The sequence below is a fragment of the Monodon monoceros genome, unplaced genomic scaffold, assembly GCF_005190385.1.
Source record: "Monodon monoceros isolate NGI ecotype Baffin Bay Population unplaced genomic scaffold, NGI_Narwhal_1 Super_Scaffold_13, whole genome shotgun sequence".
Lineage (NCBI taxonomy): Eukaryota > Metazoa > Chordata > Mammalia > Artiodactyla > Monodontidae > Monodon > Monodon monoceros.
Window position 1 is genome coordinate 15,335,248 of NW_021703769.1, and position 18,925 is coordinate 15,354,172.

At 48.1% G+C, this 18,925-nt stretch overlaps 1 protein-coding gene across 2 annotated transcripts in view; it reads left to right on the plus strand.

The window, feature by feature from the left end:
• The window catches only part of RIMS4 (regulating synaptic membrane exocytosis 4), a 63,153-nt gene that overhangs the window by 24,847 nt on the left and 19,381 nt on the right, over positions 1-18,925 (plus strand). Inside the window, exon 2 of one of the 2 annotated variants that reach the window (XM_029221426.1) lies at positions 16,145-16,286. In XM_029221426.1, coding sequence (XP_029077259.1) covers positions 16,145-16,286 — 142 coding nt within the window. The remainder of the gene's footprint in view (positions 1-16,144; positions 16,287-18,925) is intronic. The other variant, XM_029221427.1, reaches the window with a different exon arrangement.

An 18,925-nucleotide genomic window follows, 5' to 3' on the forward strand; every position in this document is an offset into this window, starting at 1 on the left:
CAAGAAAGGCAAAGAAATCAGAAAAGAGAGTGAGTGGAGTGGGTTAGCGTCTTGCTACTCAGAGTGTGGGCTGCAGACCAGCAGCATCAACCTCACCTAGGAGTTGTTAGAAATACAGACTCTCAGGCCCCACCCAGACCTACTGAATCAGAATCTGCATTTTAACCAGATCCCCAGGTGATTCATTTGCATATTAAAGTTTGAGGAGCACAGGGCTGGAATTGGGAAGTGTAGTGTTTGGTTTTCTGCAAATGTATGGAGTACTTGCTGAGTGCCAGACACCCTTGCCAGTCTACAAGAGGACCGTGGTCCTTGCTCTCATTTGAGGGAGCAGAAAGGAACCTAGGCTTCTTAGCCAAGATGGGGCCCAGCTGCTCTGCAGCTCAGCCAAGGCCAGATCAAAGGAGGGATTTGTTTAAACTGTTCGAAGGTAAAGGATGGAACTTCCATCCAGCGAATTTGAAACCCCAGCGTGCGTTAAGCGAGTGTGTGGGGAGGTTCTCGCCTGGAAAGCGTTAGGTGGGTGCTGGGGTAGCTGGTCTTCTGTGCGGTGGTGCTGAGAGGGACTGGTTTTTGAGCAGTCATGGGATTTGGATGGGTTGCGTGGCAACTGAGAAGGTATGCTGCTTGAGGCCGGCTTCACCAGCAGCCTCTGGTGCCGAGAGCCACTCATCTAAGGTAGGCTTGCTCTCATGAGGAATGGTGCCACGTGGTTCCAGCTGGTACCAATCAATGGGTCTCAGGTGATCCTGGCTAGTTCTTCTGGGTCTGATAGGCTCTGAAGGAAGCTGACCACGTGTCGACCGGGGAAGGTGGTATTGCCGGAGCGGGGCGGGGGGGCGGGGCGGTCTAGGGGGGGCTGCCCAGGGGCACAGAGGAAAGTTTGCCCTGGTGGGACTGTCATTAAGGAATTCGACCCCTGTGCTCCATGTAACCACCGCATATTTCATCCATGTGCCATTGTGGGGATCCGAGCGCATGTGGGTGCTTTGAAGATGGCACACCTGGGGTCCAAACCGCCGAGCCCAGGCCTCGTCTGGCCTTCGCAACAGGCTTTGTGCACTGGCCCCTTGCTCAGCTGGAGCCCTTTGGGGCCCCTGGCAGAGGCCAGTGCTGACCTGAAAAGCCTACTCACCCGACACTACTGGGTCCTTGATTCTGTGAGGGTCAGTGTAGAATAAGGGTTAACAGCAGGGCCTGGGAAATGATACACACACGCGCGCGCGCCTGTGCGCACACACGCAGAGCTTACTGAGATAATTCACACACCATACAATTCACCTATTTAAAGTGTACAATTCAGCGGGTTTTACTATATTCTCAGAGTTACGCAGTCATCACCACAATCAATTGTAGAACATTCCTCCCTCCAGACCCGCCAAAAGAAACCTGTACCCATTAGTCGTCACACTCCAGTCCCCCCTCACCCCAGCCTCCAGCAACTACTACTCTGTTTTTTCTACCTCTGTGGATTTGCCTCTTCTGGGTATTTCATATAAATAGTCACATAAATAGAATATGTGGTATTTCATGACTGGCTTCTTTCATTTTGCATATTTTCAAGGTTCATCTCTGTTGAAGCGTTTATCAGTAGTTCATTTTTTTTTATGGCTGAATAATATTCCAATAGATGGATATCCTACTACACTTTGCTTATGGAGTCATCAGTTGATGGACATTTGGGTTGTTTCCAGTTTTTGACTGTTATGAATAATGCTGCTGTGAACATATGTGTTCACCTCTTTGTGTGGATAGGATGGGTTTGTTTTGCATTGTCTCTCCACCACTCACTTGCTGTGGGGCCTTGGGCAAACTGCTTCAGTTCTCAGAGGCTCAGTTTTCTGAGAATTTCTGGGAGTTAGGGATGCTGCTGTCTATCTCAGAGTATTATTGATAATAGTGGCTATAATTTACTGAGTGCCTTTATCTTTTTAAAAAATTTTTTTCTTTTTTTGGCCATGCCACATGGCTTGCGGGATCATAGTTCCCCGACCAGGGATCAAACCTGGGCTCCTGGCAGTGAGAGTGCCAAGTCCTAACCACTGGACCGCCTTTATCATGATAAGATAAAAGCACCCTGAGTGCCTTTATCTTATCATGACAGTCACTGTCCATATGCTGTGTTCTTGAGTTCAGCCCCGCAAGGGGCATGAGAAGATTTATTTCACGTTAATGTGGATTTGTGCTATAATAGGCTGACATGCTGCCTTGTTCCAGCAAATCATTTTGGTAGCTTGATGAGTTCTCTTTCCAATGTATGTGCCTAGGGAGAGAACTTCCTTACCTCCCCTACACCTTTGGCCTTTTTACATTATTAGGGGCATATTTTTTTTTGTGTGTGTGGTACGCAGGCCTCTCACTGCTGTGGCCCCTCCCGCTGTGGAGCACAGGCTCCGGACGCGCAGGCTCAGCGGCCATGGCTCACGGGCCCAGCCGCTCCGCGGCATGTGGGATCTTCCCGGACCGGGGCGCGAACCCGCGTCCCCTGCATCGGCAGGCGGACTCTCAACCACTGCGCCACCAGGGAAGCCCAGGGGCATATTTTTATCTTTACTTTTGTATATTAAAACAAAATTTTTTTTTTTTTTTTGAAATATACATAGAGAAAAGTGCAGTAATTAGAAGAGCTGTCTCATGGTTCCGTCATTTCTATTTTCTCTCTGCCATGAGACTAGCACGTCCTAGATAGGGCTTGCTCCTCATCCTGGATTCCAGAAGGATCCATGGAGTAGAGCCATAGCTAGCTCACAAGGGACATTTAATATGAGCAAGAACTAAACCATGGTTCTCTAAGCCGCTGAGATTTGAGGGTCAGTTGTTAGTGCAGCACAACCTAGCGAGAGCTAACCAATACATTTAATCCTTATAACAAAGTAAGGTGGGTTTTATTACTATTTCTGTTTTTTGAGGGAACCGAGGCTCAGAGAAGTTCAGTAACTTTCTTTAGTTTGCCCAGAAAGTCTCAGAGGGCTGCTTCTAAGTCCCAAACCCAGTTATTCAGACTCCAGAGCCTGTGCTCTTAAGAAGATGGAAGTACATGGGCTGTTTGGTGAATGATGAGTAATCCAGTGTGGATGGAACACCTGGTATGTGCATGATGTCAGACTTGTAGTATAGATTTGGGGCAGATCCTGGAAGCCTTGAAAGCTATGTGGATTATGAAGCTTCCTGGTGCCAGATGGGACCACAGACTGTACCTTTTGCTCACAACCCAACTTCTCCCAGCGCTTGCTCAGCTTGTCCCAAGAGCTGGTGGGAATGGCTTCCTGGGGAAACTGGTGGGAACTGTAAATTGTCTTCCTTCCAGTGATTGCTGAGATGCCCCCTTCTCCAGAAAGTCTTACCACTCTGGAGTCTTCCCATGCTCTCGGTAGACCGGGAGCTGGAATAGAGTGAATGACGTTCCCCTGGCCATCCCTGCTAAGTGTAGGACCTCCCCCTGCCCCAAGTGCATTTACTCTGCATTCAGAACTCTTTGTCCTCAGTTTATATTTTGGTTCCACATTTTTGCCCTCTCTCTACATGCTTTCCATTTGTCAGTATAGCCTTTGGTTGTGGTCACCCAAAATGTAGCACTTCCATCTACAATAAAATCTTACGATTTTATTTGTAGTCAAGTATAACTCAGCATTGAAATAATTCTCCCTACAACCCAGACCCTGCCTCTACTTCCAGTGCTGTATTAATTACCTTCTCTTCGGCTCTCATAATATTGTGTATATCTTTGCCCTTGAACTATACTATCTTGTAATTATAACACCTTGTGTTAATATTGTCCCTTTACTTGGCTGACTCCTGGTAGATTGGGAGTTTCAGCCAGGTCTGAGTTTAATTCATCTGTGTTAGGAGTCTCCAGCACAGGCCCTGGCTCTGAATAGGCACTTAGTAAGAGTTTTTTGAATAAATGATAATTATTTATCTGTTTCATCTCCTCTCCCCATCTATTAACTGTAAGTTCCTTAAGGACAAGGACTGTGTCTTGTTAGAATCTGCAAGATCAAGAAAAGCATGGTATAGGAAATGAGCTCAATAAATATATACTTCACTGAATAAGTGAGAATAACATTTCCTTCCGGAACAGAACCCTTTAGAGTCGCAAAGCACATTTATATACCTTACCCAGCTGATCCTCTCAAATCTTCAAATTCTCCCTGTCTAGTGTTCTCAAACCCCTGTCATGTGCTCTTTGCCTCCCTTGCGCCTACCTGTTTCATCTGGGCATCTTCATGATTTCTCCCTCTTCCCCCTTCAGATCCTCTTGGATAAAGGTCCTCGGGACCCTGCCCCCCGCCACCCCCAGTGAAAAGCAGCCTAAAGGGCAAAAATTACTCTCTGGTCTGCACTGAACCAAGATCATGCTTCCATCTAAGGCTTCACCATCTTGGGCAGGTTCACTAACCTCCATGAGTCAGCTTTCTCTTCTGAAAATGGAGACACTAGTGGTTGTGAGGCTTGGATGAAGTAATGTCTGCTGAGCACCTATCATAGGTTCTGGCTGAGCCCAGTAAGTGGGAGTTCCTGTTTTTACATGGAAGGGTGGAATTTGAGACATCAGCAAGCCCATGGGAAAGAACTGTGGTCTTAAAACAAACAGGGGATAGGGTTGCTTTGTTCTGAGATCTCTGCTCCCTGTGAGGTGCTACCTCTGTTTCAGCACCACGGACAGTTCCTGCTGCATCTGGATGTCCAGCTAACTGCAAGTCGCAATGTTATTTTATATGCCACCAAGAGAGAGAAACACATGTCAGGATTTAACTATGACATGCTAATCAGCTGTCATTCACATCTTGATTTCAGAGATGTTGAAAAGTGTGTCTTAGAATCCATGAAATAATGACAGTTTTGTGAGAGGTGGTATCAGTGAGCTGTTGACCCCTGACCCTTGAAGAGGTTAATTATAATCGCCAGCACTTTCTGAATGCCTAGTGTGCTCCAGGCCTTTTTCACTCCTCCCTCTCCTGTCCTGGGTGCTGTCTGCCCTCTATACATTGACTTAACAAATACTACATTTGGGGAATATAGATGTAAGCCAAATAGACAGTTAATCAACAGTTTTCTCAGTCCTGAGCCTCATTGTTTCAGAGTATTGCTTCCTGCCGAAGGATAATGTAAGTCTTACTTTCCAGTCCACATCTTGCTTAACCCATTTAAAGAGCATGTCAAATGCCTGTCCTGTGGCCCAGTAATTTCATTCCTAGGTATGTGCCCAGAAGAGATGTACACAGATGGTCACCAAAAGACGTGCACAAGATTGTATCCGGCAGAGCTGTGTGTAATGTCTCCAAACTGGAAACTACCCAAATGTTCATCAACAGTAGAAAGAACAAAAATAATTTTGATATATTCACACAATGTAAGACAATAAAGCCACAAGAATGAATGAACTGCAATGAAACAATCAACATGGGTGAATCTCACAAACATAATGTTGAGTGAAAGAAGTCAGACACTGAAGAGTAAATGCTAGGTGATTCTATGTATATAGAAGTACGAAATAGGTAAAACCAATCTGGGCTGTTAGAAGCCAGGATAATGCTACTCTTGGAGGGCAAGTAACTGCTACTCATGAGGGGCTGACTTCTGGGGACGTTGGTAATGCTCCGTTTCCTGATCTGGGCGCCGGTTCTGTACATGAGTGCAGTTCGTACTATTCATCAAGCATATTACTTATTATTACTTATTACTTATATATTACTCTATATACTTAAGAGTTGCATACTATGTAATTGTACACTTTGTGTATTATGCTTCAACAAACAGTTGTTTTTAAAAGCATCTTTCTCCAGAGAAGAGAATGCTGAGAATTTCCTATGCAGGATGATCGGTAAGACATTTGGAGTAGCCAGTCACATGGACTATTTGGAATTACCTGAATTATTCAGTGTGAACGGAATGTAGATAGGGGATTACATGGGGATGGGGGGAAAAAAACAAGACTGGAAATGTTACCGGGGACCAGGTCAGAAAGGCAGTGTGTGTTAAGCCCATTGGAATTTATTCTGCAAGTAATGGGGTACCACAGTGGAGGTTTTATGCAGGCCACAGAGTGGAGAACTAATAGAAGAGGACACCAGTTAGAGTAGAGGCTGACCACCTGACCGAGTACTTGAGTTACCAGGGGATTTTCTAAAACTACAGATTCATGAGCCCTGCCCTAGACCTACTGAACCAGAATCCCCAGGAGAGGAGACCAAGGAATCTGTATTTTAACTAAGTTCCCAGCATATTCCTAACTGTCAGACTCGCACTGGCCTCTGAGCAGGTGCTTGGGAGCCTCTGAGTTAATTGACTCTTACAGTCATCCAGGCAAGAGTAGGTGGGGATGTGAGCTGTGAACTTGGTGATGCAGAGCAGGCTCAAATTTGTGTCCCCAAAGGAGGCATGGAGACAGTTTACTTAATTAACAAATATTTATATGTCATGTACTAAATAGTGCTTACTATGTGCCAGGCCCTATTCTAAGTACTTTTTAAAAAAGTGTTAACTAATTTAATCCTCACAGACATCCTATGAGGCACATAAATTACATTCTCCATTTTTTTGAAGAAGAAGAAGAGGAAAGTGAGACACAGAGGTTAAGTAACTTGCCCAAGACAGCACTACTAGTAACGTGACTGGGGCCAGCTTTACACCCCATGCCATCAGACTCCATCATCCATGCTTTTAACCACTAGGCCTTGCTGCTTCCTGAATATGCTTCAGAAATAGTCGTGAGTGGCTGTTTACTGTGAAATGGAGCTGAGAGGTTGGCAGTGAGGAGACCTGAATCCTAATGCCAACATGGTCATTACCTCATGTCCCTCTTGGGCCTCAGTTGCCATTCTATACAAGGAAGGCCTTGGTTTAGATGACCCCTGAGTTCCCTCCAAAAGGAATTTTCTCCGATTTTAAGGGAAGGCGGATATCGACAGCTCTGGAGAAAAGAGGGGGAAGGTAAAGGGTTCTCACTCAGGGTTTGTGCTTCCTTGGCCTGTCCTTGGAGATCCAGCCAAAGGCAGCATCAGGGCTATGGAGGCCTGAGTGCCTGCATGTCAACTCAGCCCTTGGTTTTCAGATGAGTTTTAAGACCTGGGCAGGGGAGACATGTGGCACTTGAAGTCATTGGGAATAGCTAGGCCAGGAAGAGGCTGACCGTGGAGGAAGAAGAGGCAGTAGCCTCCAGGGTATCTATCTTGGAGGGACAAGAAGGGCAGTGGCCGTGGGAAGGGAAAGCAGTGAGCCCCAGGGGATCACCCTGGTTTGAAGTAGCCCACTGACCCAGAGCTCTTGTGTCTGGAGGGCTTCACAGGCTGTGAGATGGACCTGGAGGAGGCCGCTCACAGAAACGAGATTATACTCCGGCCAGTGACGTGGTTAGGGATTTTAGAGCCTGGGGACCTGCAGCAAGTCATATAACCTCTCTCAGCTTTGGGCTCCTCATCTAGAAAACAAAGCTGTAAAGACCCATTTTGGATGAAATGTCGAAGTGGAGAGTGGTAGTGTTCTTTCCCTCCTCTCCCTTCCACCACCACATTACTGAGCTCTCTAGTGGTTAAGAGTGTAAGATCTGTCTTTACAAAGGTCTGGATTTAAAACCTAGCACTCTCTTGTCTGGTGTAACCTTGGGCAAGCTGCTGAACTGCGTTGAGTCTGGTTCCTTTTAGTAAAATTAGGGTAATGATACTTGACTCTCAGAGTTATGGCTAAATTTTATATAAACATACATAAAACATGTAAACAAATATACACTTATAAAGTTATAATTTACATGTAATTTATATTAATTTAATACATCATGTATATGAAATACTATATATAAAAATATTATATGTATATAATAGTGTCTGGTAAAGGGTAAGTGCTAAAAGTAATGTCATCTAATAATTTATGAGCATTTTATCCTGTTCCTTTATGAATACTTGCTTTTGGGAGAAGGTACATTAAACACATTCGTATTCAGTTATGGACAACTGAATGAGACTTACTTGTTTTCTTCACTGGAGAATTCGCACTTTTCTTGAAGACACATCCTAAAAATAAAAGCAATTCAATTAAACACTGTTAGTGGGATGGGCAACGCTGGGTGCTGTCCGTGGTGCGGAAGGGATATGACGGCTGAATGAGCTTACACAGTAGACAGGGAAATCAGTAGGCTGATCAAGGACTGTGTTGCAAGGTGCAGTGGAATAGATACCCTAATAAAGGTGAAGATAAAGTGCCCCTGGGACTCAAGGAGTCTGATCAGAGAAGGGTTTGTGGAAGAGATGGCATTTATATTCTGTGATAGAGTGCAGTGAGTTTAGTTTAGTGGTTCATTAAAAACATGGTTATTGGAGTCAGAAAGACATAGGCCTGAATTCTAGTTCTGCCATTAGTAGTTTTGTGTGTCCTTGGGAAAGTTACTTAAACCTTCTTTATCCTCATTTTCTTACCTTATAAAATGGGGTAGTAACTGTCTCACAACTTATTGTGAGAATTAAAATGAGAAGATGCCTATGTAAAACACTTGGCATAGCATCTGGCACAGTGGTAATATTATTAATAATAGCCACCTTATTGAGTGCTTACTGTGTGCCACAGCCCACCTAGGATGTCCTGAGGATTAAATGTCATTGTATTATTACATTACCTTATTATATTTAATCCTCATAACAGCCCTAAGAGTTTGGCGAGTTTCTGATAAACTGTTATTTAAAACTTAACTCTGGAGTATGGTCAGAATTTTGATAGGGAAGGTTAGGAAGGCAGGAAAGTAAAGGAGAGAAAATGGGGATGAGGCAGTTCCTGAGGATGTACATGGAGCAAAGAGGTGCCTGGCTGGGCTGGAGTGCAGAGACTGAGAGGGGAATCAGGAGCAGATGGGGAGGGAATCAGATAATGGAGAGTCGTGAATGCCTGAGTGTGAAGCCGGTAGCTCATTGGATGGGCAGTGGAGAGCTATTCTAAGGTTTTAAATAGGATCATGGCATGAAGTCATGATTTATTTATAAATTTATATTTTACCTTCATTTACGTTCTAGAATTAATACATTTAGCTATAAAATATTCAGAAGACACAGCAGCCTACAAAAGAGAAATAAAATCTCCCCAATGGGCTGATTGGAGTGTGAATTGGTACCACTACTCTGGAAAATCGTTTGGCAGCATCTGCTAGAGCTGGACAGATGCCTGCCCTGTGACCCAGCCGTTAGGTATATTTCCGCCCTTAGGTATACCTCCGAGAGACACAGGTACAAATGTTCCCCAAAGGCCACGCACTAAAGCAGCATTATTCCTAATAGCCCCAACCTGGAAAAAAATGAAATGCCCGTCAACAGTACAGTGGGTAAGTAGATTGTGGAACAGTGTATTCATACGGTGGAATACTTTATAGCAGTGATAATAGGCAGTCTGCAACTACACACAACAATATGGATGCATCTCATACAGTCAACATGATACTGAGCAGAAGAAGCCAGCACCCCGCCGCCGCCAAAGGCCATGCTCTGTATATAAAGTTTAAAAACAGGCAAAATATTTGATGTTTGAGATCAGGATAGTGGCTACCCTTGTGGAGCAAGATAGAGCCTGGAAGACTGGGCACGAGTGGGCTTTGGGGACCCTGGTAATACTGTTTCTTCATCTGGCTGCTGGTTACATGGGTGTGTTTACCTTGTGAAAATCCATCAAGCTGTACACTAAAGGTTTGTGCACATTTCTGTATATATCTTATACTTAAAGTTACAAAAATAATCTTCCACACACACCCTCTAGCAATCTTTCCCCCTACAGTTATTCCCCATTAATGGTTTGGGTAATATCCTCCCAGATTTTTCTATGTCTATGCATGAAGAGAAAGATAAAGCTACGTTATCTATAGCTTTACAAAAATGGTCTTATGCTTTACATGGTGTCCTGCAACATGCTTTTTTAACTTCACAGTATGTTGAAGCCATCTTTTATATCACTGTAGTTGTAGGTCTAGATGATTCTTTTTAACACTTGCACAGTATCTTCTTATGGGGATGTGTCACTTAGTAAACCCATCTCCTATTGGCAGACAGTTAATGTCAGCATTTCATTGGTGTAAATGATGCTGTGGGGAACCTCTTTGTGCATAGCTTGGTGTGCTTTTCTGACTATTTGTGAATTTATAAATTACTAGGAAGGGAATACCTTGGTCTGAAGTGGTATTTTAAGATAGTTAATCTGTTAATGACTTGCTGAGTGGGTGGGTTGGAAGCAGGGAGACCAGTTAGGAGGCTACTAAAATAGTTTAGACTTGGGGTAGTTGGCTGTGAAAATATACAGAAAGGGAGAGAGATGAGAGATGTTAAGGGCAAAGACTTTATACGACCTGGCATCTAATGAGAAAGGGGGAAGGGTCAGAGAGGTCCTCGGGGGTTCTGAGTCTGTGGCTGGGAAAAGTGGTAACGCAAGTCAAGAGGAGTTGACTGGGGGAAGTGGGATGGGTTTAGTTTTGGCCAGCTCCTCATGCAGGTAGCAACGTCCAGAGTGCAGCTGGAAGTATTGGGTCCTGACAGAGTTAAGGGCTATAGATTGAGGTATAGAATTCTTTTGCTTAGGGTGGTCCTCATGTTGTGGGAGGGGAATGAAATCAGCGATGGGAAGGCTCTAGAGAGAGAGGAAGAACCAAAGGACTGGAGAGCGAGAGCTCAATGTGTAGGGATGGCGGCAGTGGTCAGAGATGGGAGGGGATCTACTAGAATTCACTATCACAGAGGCCAAGGGAGGGATCTGAAGTGACTGTCATTCAAAGGACGAAGTAGTCAATAGCCTACATTAGTGTCCCTCCCACTGGGCCGCCAGTGGGTGCTGTCATTACATCTTTTACTTACTCCTCAAAGCCCTTAACACGTGATTAATCAGGGTGATCATCTGTTTAATGTCTGCCTCCGCCTCTGAACTGTGAGCTCCATGGAGGCAGGGGTCACCCCACTCTTCCTCCCTCTGCTGTACTCTCCATCAGGTGTGTGCTTGGCACACACAGGCGTTGGTATCCCAAGTTGTTCTGTGTTTTGGTGGGACTCCAGTTGTCCACACACCTTTTGCCTGATGCCTACCCACCCCCTGCCACACACACACACACACACACACACCACACACACACACTCTCTCTCTCTCTCTCTCTCTCTCTCTCTCTCTCTCTCTCTCTGTCAGCACAGGTTGAGAGGAGGGACTTAGAACCCACAGGGTACAGCAAGTGGGAGTGGGTGTCGCCAAAAGTAGGTCATCCACACTCCATTTACTTGTACATCACAGTGGCCAGCCTTGAGGGCAGTCTCACAATTGGTACCCAAAGTTTACAGGACTCAAACTCCAGGCCTCTCCAATGGAGCCTTAGGATAACCACGGACAAAGGAGCCTCTTGCTTGATCCTTAACTATCCCTTCAGAAAGGGGGCCCCCTTCCATGCCTGCACTGTTGGGCAGCTGATCTTTTTATCACCACACTTCCTGGAGGGAATGGTATTTTCACTGTGATGCTGGAACCCACCTGTGCAGCTTTTTTTGAACCTAGACTTCCTTAGGATGCCAGCTAAGCCAGGTGTCTTAGGTCAAGTTTCCCCAAAAGGGCCCAGAGATGAGATTCGTGTGCAGGTGACGTACAAAGGAAGTGCTTCCCGAGGAGGCTGGGCACCCAGGAAACAAGCAGGGATGTGCTGTTGGGCAGATCCCACAGAGGGCGGCTTCAGCCCCTCCTGCAGGCTTCCTCGTGAGCCTGGGTTATGCCCCAGAGTTGTTCTGACCTGAGGCAAAGGACCCGAGGGTTCATTCTCTTGTTCCATTTAGGCTTTGATTAAGGGGCCTTGGGGCCACAAATTCCCAGGCACTTCTGCCTCTGCCTGTGTGGGGACAAAGTGGGCTCAGTAGCCCAAAGGAAGATCTAAAAACAGACCCCAAAAAAGTTGGCTTGTTGTGGCTTTCAGAAGCAGTGTGGTGGGACCTCATGAAAGTGGGAAGAAGGGAGATGTGTGGGGATGTGGGCGGAGCATCAACATTGTCCAGTGCAGTGGGTCACACCAGGACCTATTTCTGGGCTCCTATGGACCGGAAGCAGGGTCTCCCATCCATGTGTGTATTGTCAGTGGAGACCAGCACTTGGGATTGTGTTTAACATCTTCAGGAGGACTCCCCACCAGACATGAAGGCACTCAGTAAATGCTTGTTGAGTAAGCAGAAGGGCCATACTCTGGGGCTGGAAGCTGAGATAAGGCCCTTGTGCATGGTCATGAGCCGCTCTTGGAGACTGGTGTAGTCAGTCCTGCGGTTGGGCATATGGTGGCCAAGGCTGTTCCCTGAAGGAGTGTGTTTATTGAAGGGAGTGGGCAAGGAAGTGAAGCCTTGCGTAGGCTTGCAGGAGGGGTGGAAGGAGCCAGAAGATGGAGAGGTGGTAGATTCAAGACCCAGAGAGGACAAATGGTGGGAGGTGGTCCCAGTGACGGTGGGAGAAGGTGGGATGGGGAGGACAGAGGGCAGATCAGGCTGGGCCAGGTCAAGGATCGCTCCTTCCTCTCAGAGAGGGAGGGAGGGTCAAGGGGCAGGTGGAAAGGTCTCAGGATGGTGAAATTTGGAAGCAAGAAAGAGCAAGTCCAAGAGACACATCTTTTCAGCCAAGTGGGAGAAAGGTCATTTGTTAGGATGGATGGGATTATGAGATGGGGAGTGGGAAAGCATTGGGACAGTCACTCTGGGGACATCACTGAGTCAGCAAGAGATGACAAAATGAAGAATTGGACCATGACCGAGTCAGCAAGAGATGACAAAAGGAAGGGTTGGATGGACAAGGTTAGGTGGTGGCACTGTGTGGTATGGTTGGGTACAATGGTGGTCCCCAGACTGGGGACTCTCGAGGTGGGGAAGGTGGCATGTCACGGTGCCACCTGACTTGCCCGAGGTCCCACAGCTACTGGCTGCAGAGCTGGGACTCTGCCTGGGCCACCTGATTGCAAAGCCAGGCTCACCTGCGTGCTGAGCCGGGGCTGTTCTGAGGCCCACGGCGGGTACTGGATGTGAAATGCTTTGGGGCTGTCGAGTGCTACACAGACGTGAACCATACTTCTCCAAACCTCCCCCCGCCCAGTCCCCTTAGGGACTGAGTTGTTTGTCATGCTTTGGTCCGCCCTCTTCCTGGAGAAATGTGTCAGACCTTGCTGAGTGAGGATGAGCCAGTGTGGGGCTCCAGAACAGGGCTCAGTGGGGAAGTGAAGGTCCCAGGCAAGGTATCTGCAGCCTGCCTACAGGGTAACCGGGTTGTGGGTCTGTATCCCCACTGTAAGGAGGGGGTTGTCCTTGGAGGTGACTGTGCGTGTGTGTGTGTGTGTGTGTGTGTGTGTGTTGGAGGGATGTCTCTCTGTGCCTGTGAGTCTGTGTTTCTTAGTGAGCATGTGTGTGTTTCTGAGTCTTTCTGTGCCTCTGACCCTGCTATACACAGAGAAATGTTGGGAGGGGGACTTCAGATACAGAATAGGGAAAGAACAAAGTGTGGAATGACGGGAAACAGACACAGGGACACACACATTCCCCCACGTGTTCAGAAATAACCCAGGGTGACACACACACATACACACACATACACGCGCGCTGTGTCGGTTTCTCTGTGTGCGTTCTTGAGTGGGTTGGTGTACACTTCTTACGGCCACGTGTCTGCATGTGGCTGGCACATGCCCAGACACACATGCCCATTTAGCCTCAGAAACAGAGTGACAGCTGTGTGGAGACCCATGGCAACACACAAATATAGACACTTAGACATACATTAACATACTATGTCTTTTCACATTTTCCTGTGTGTGTGTGATTTTCTGAGTATGTGGACATCTGTGTCTGAATTACGCAGATATATGTAGGAGAGAAACATGTGGGCACACACTCTGAGAAGCACACACAGAGCACCTGTACCTCTGCGTGTGTGTGCACATGTCTATCTGCCGGCAAGTCAGGGAGGAAGGGGACACGGTCGTTGAGTTGGGAGGAGGGAAGCCAGGAGAAGACCAGTAGGAGGCGTCCTGGCCTCGCCCTGTTTCCTGGCACACAGGCCCCGCCCCCCATACTCTTGCTGAGCAGGATCGCGGGGTTTGGGTGGCACTGCTGTCCCCTGATGGGTCAGTCAGTGAGCACTGGTGAAGGCCCTGGGGTCTGTCAGCTCATCCCGGACTCTGTGGGGAGATGGGGAAGGTCCCACTAAAGATCCGCCTCCACCTCTAGCAAACCCACAGCCCCTCCAGGGCGGTGGGAGACGGAAAGCTTGCCGTGATCTCAAGGATGTGGAGCACAGAGCCGAGAGGCCGCCCCAGGGTCAAACGGTGCCCCGCGTCCCCAGCCCCGCCTTCCGGCTCTACGCGCAGGCCAGTCCCTTACCCTCGCGCCTCAATCCCACGTGCTCGGTGCGAAAGCTGGGAGAGCGGTAGCCGCCGCTTCCTGGGCGGCTGAGGATTAAGATCAGTCTCAGGGCAGGCACCCATTCATCCAGCAGTTATTAATTAAGCACCTACAATGGCTGGACTGTGTTCTGAGCCCTGGGGCTTCAACACGCCACACAGTGAAATGCATTGTCCTCACGGAGTTTACCTTCTGCGTGGAGGAAGCTAGTCAATAGACCAGTAGTGCAGAACGTGTCAGGGGTCGTAAGTGTCAGGAAGAAAGCCAAAGCAGGGCACTGGGTGGAGAAGGGCCTGGGGTGGGAGGGGCCAGGAGATGATCAAGGAGAGCTTGGATAAGATAACGTCTGATCACAGAGTGGAAGCGAAGGTGTGAGCTGCTGACGGGAGAGGGAGTAGAAGGGCAGAGGGCTGTCGTCCTCATAATAACCCTGCTCTCCCATTTTACAGTCGAGGAAGTGGAGGCACAGGGAGACTAGTTATTTGCCCAAGGTCTCACAGCCAGTAGAAGGAGATCCAGGATTTAAACCTGGGCAGGGTGCCAGTGGTCTAAATCAGTGGTCCTCAATCAGGGGTGATTTTTGCCCCCCCCCCCCCCCCCCAGCGGATATTGGGCAGTGTCTGGAGACTTTTTTTTTTTTTTTTTTTGTGGTACGCGGGCCTCTCACTGCTGTGGCCTCTCCCGCTGCGGAGCACAGGCTCCGGACGCGCAGGCTCAGAGGCCATGGCTCACAGGCCCAGCCGCTCCGCGGCACGTGGGATCTTCCCGGACCGGGGCACGAACCCGTGTCCCCTGCATCGGCAGGCGGACTCTCAACCACTGCGCCACCAGGGAAGCCCTGGAGACATTTTTGACTGCCATGACTGAACTGGAGGGAGGGTGCTACTAGCATCTAGTGGGTAGAGGCCAGGGATACTGTTGGACCTTCCACAGTGCACAGGGCAGTGCCTGACAGCTAAGCAATAATGCATCCACATGGCCAGTTGTGCTGAGGTGGAGAAACCCTGGTCTAAACCCACGAAAAGCACTTGACAGAGAATATGACACATAGTAGGTGCTCGGTAACTAGTAGCTGAAGAGGAGGAGGGAAATGATTTGGAGAAGGTTGCAGGGAAGAAGTGAGCTTAAGAAGCAGTACATGTTGGATGGACCTAGAGAATATTATACTTACGTAAGTCAGACAGAAAGAAAAATACTATGTGATATCACTTATACGTGGAATCTAGAAATAATACAAATGAATCTACATACAAAACAGAAACAGATTCACAGACATAGACTTATGGTTACCAAATTGGAGAGGGAGGGAGGGAGGGACAAATTAGGAGGATAGGATTAACAGATAGATACAAGCTACAGTACATAAAATAGATAAGCAACAAAGATTTACTGTAGAGCACAGGGAATTATATTCAGTATCTTGTAACAACCTATAGTGGAACATAATCTGAAAAAAAAATAACTGAATCACTTTGCTGTACACCTGAAACTAACACAGTATTTTAAATCAATTATACTTCAATTAAAAAAAAAAAAGTACATGTAAATGAATCTGCCAGCTAAGAGGACTCATGTGATTTCTGTTTGTTGGGTGGGTGTAAAGGGCAGGGAGGGTGGGTGCAGGTGAGGCTGGTGGTGGGAGGAGGTTGATGGACTGGGGATGGGGATGGTAGAGGCCGAAGCTGGGCCGCCACCAGCCTTTGAAACACTAACCAGAGGACTGGTCTTTCTGTCCCCTGCCACCCCATGTCTCTCCCCCCATCTCTCTTGGCCACTCTGCCCAGAAGGGGACAGCCGGAGGTTGAAGGGGGCCATCCAGAGGAGCACGGAGACGGGCCTGGCGGTGGAGATGCCCAGCAGGACGCTGCGCCAGGCCAGCCACGAGTCCATCGAGGACAGCATGAACAGCTACGGCTCTGAGGGCAAGTGAGTGTGGGGCCCGCAGTTGTCTTGGGCGTGGGATGGGGCGGGAGGGACAGAGCAGCACCCTCCAGGATCCCTGGGTCAGCCTCAGGCTGAGAGGGGTGCTAACTCAGGGCTCCTGGGTCATCCTCATCCTCAGAAGGAGGTGATGAAGCAAGGATGCTCTGAGGGAGTGTGATGGAGCATGGACTCCGGTACCCAGCTGTCTAGATCTCAGTCCTGGCTCCACCGCTCACTGGCTGTGTGATCCTGGGCAAGTCACCTCTCTGTGCCTCAGTTTCCTCATCTGTAAAACGGGGACAGTACTACCAGCCTCATAGGGGGTGTTATGAGGATTAAATGGGTTAATACTTATAAAGCAGACGGCACAGTGGCTGGCAAAGCAGTGTCAGTAAATGAAGACGGGGGTTGGAAGGGGTCTTGTTAGGATCGTTGTTATTTCCTCTTTACTCTCTTAGTTCCTTAAATCCCAATTGGTTTTTAAAAATGTGTACTACTGCTTGATGAGGAGTTTCACACACATCAAGTCATAAAACATTAGGTCCAACTGGCTCCTTGCCTGTGTTTCTCTCCCCCAGCTGTACATCAGAATCGCTGGGAACTTGCTACAAATACAGATCTCAGGGCCCCAAGTCCAAGCTGCTGAATCACACTCCTTGACAGTGGAGCCTGGGAATTCCATTTTTAAAAGGCTCCCTGGGAGAAGACCAGTCTAGACTGTGGCTCTCATTGTTGGAACAATCATGGACCCCTCTGAGAATTTTGGGAAAGCTTTGAGCCTGCTTTCCCCTGATAAATATACACATGTGCACCTGAACACAAACAAACAGTCATTTTTTAAAAAAATTTTTCATATTTCATTTACTTACTTTTTTGGCTGCATCAGGTCTTCGTTGTGGCACGTGGATCTTCATTGCGGCATGCGGGACCTTTGCTGCTGCATGTGAGCTCTGTAGTTTGCGGCACGTGGGCTCTCTAGTTGAGGTGCTCGGGCTCAGTAGTTGTGGTGCGCGGGTTTAGTTCCCCTGAGGCATGTGGGATCTTAGTTCCCTGACCAGTGATCAAACCTGCGTCTCCCGCATAGGAAGGCGGATTCTCAGCCACTGGGCCACCAGGGAAGCACCCACAGACACTCATTCTTAGCCGCATAGTCATACAGACACACTTCGTGTAACTGTAGCGGGTTCCTACATTCTTCTAAACCCCATCCCTGGCAAGGAAACTTTGATCCAAAGTGACTTCTTAATTGTACAGATGACCAGGGCACTCAGAGAGGTTGTGGGGCTTGGCCTGCATCACACAGCACGTTAATAGGTCTGGAACCCAGGAGTCCCGACTCTCAGCCGGGGCTTGTACCACAGCACCCCATCGCTTCATTGTCTCAGCCGTCCTTGGCCGAGGAGGACAGGGGTATCACCATCCTTGTCAAGCACAAGAGGAGACTGGGGCTTGGAAAAGTTAAGTCCCCTGCTGGACGAATGTGGCTATTTAAATGTAAATGAATTAAGATTAAATATTCTTTTCCTCTGTTGCATTCGCCATATTTCAAGTGCTCAGTAGCAGCATGTGTCCAGCACCAACTGTATCGGACTGTGCAGACGTCGACCATTTCCGTCATCATAGGAAGTTCCATTGGACAGTCCTGGCTGAGTGGCTTGTCCAAGGCCAGACACCCAGCCAGGCTGCTGGGAGGTGGGACTGGGGCTCAGCTGCCACCTTCTGCTCCCGTCCTGTTTCTGGCCCTGCCTCGCAGCTAGGGGCACTGCCGCCTGAAAGCCTTCTCCCCCTCAGCCCCTCCTAAACGGAGCGTCTCTGGTCTCTGAATGGCCTTGCCTTGGCAGATTCTGCCGGTCCACCCACCTCCTAGGGAGACTTTCCAGAGGGCGAGAAGAGAAGGAGGACAGGCGGGAGGGAGAGGGAGAGGAGGAGGACGAAGAAGAAGGGAACAAATGTTTTCTTTAACCTAAGAAACTTGGCAAGGTAGCAAAACTTGGAGGAGGATATTCTAGGCATCTGGGTAGCAGTAGGTCCCTGCTGAGTTTCAGGGGGTCAGGAGATCTGGGTACTAGTCCTGGCTTGGCCACTGACCCCCTGAATGGCCTTGGGCATGTCTGTAGTCCTCTAAGCTTCAGGGAGGTGGATAAACATCTCATCTGTTGGCCTTGCAGACAGGTCAGAAGACCAGGCCACGGGGGCGGCAACATGGTGCAATGAACAACAGCAGGGGGTCAAACCCATATTCCCATTTTACAGAAGAGGAGCTGAAGGCTCGGAGAGACCACATGACCTGTCCGAGGGGAGCAGCATAGGAGGGTGTCGTGGAGAAGAAATGAGATGATGCCTGCACATGACAGGTGCTTAGGAGGTGCCTCCTGTTGTCATTTGCTGTCATGTGATTTAAGGGACCAGAGAGTATGCTATATTACAGATGTGTTCAAAGCCAGGACTCTGGAGTTGGACAACCCTGGTTTTAGCCTCATTTCTGCTTCTTAAGAGCTGTGTAGCTTTACGGAAGTTACTTTACCTCTCTGGTCCCAGTTTCTTCATCTATAGAAGGGGGTCCATAACAGTACAGACCACTAATAGAGTTGTTGTGAGGATTCAATGAGTTAATATATGTAAAACACTTAGAACAGTGGCTG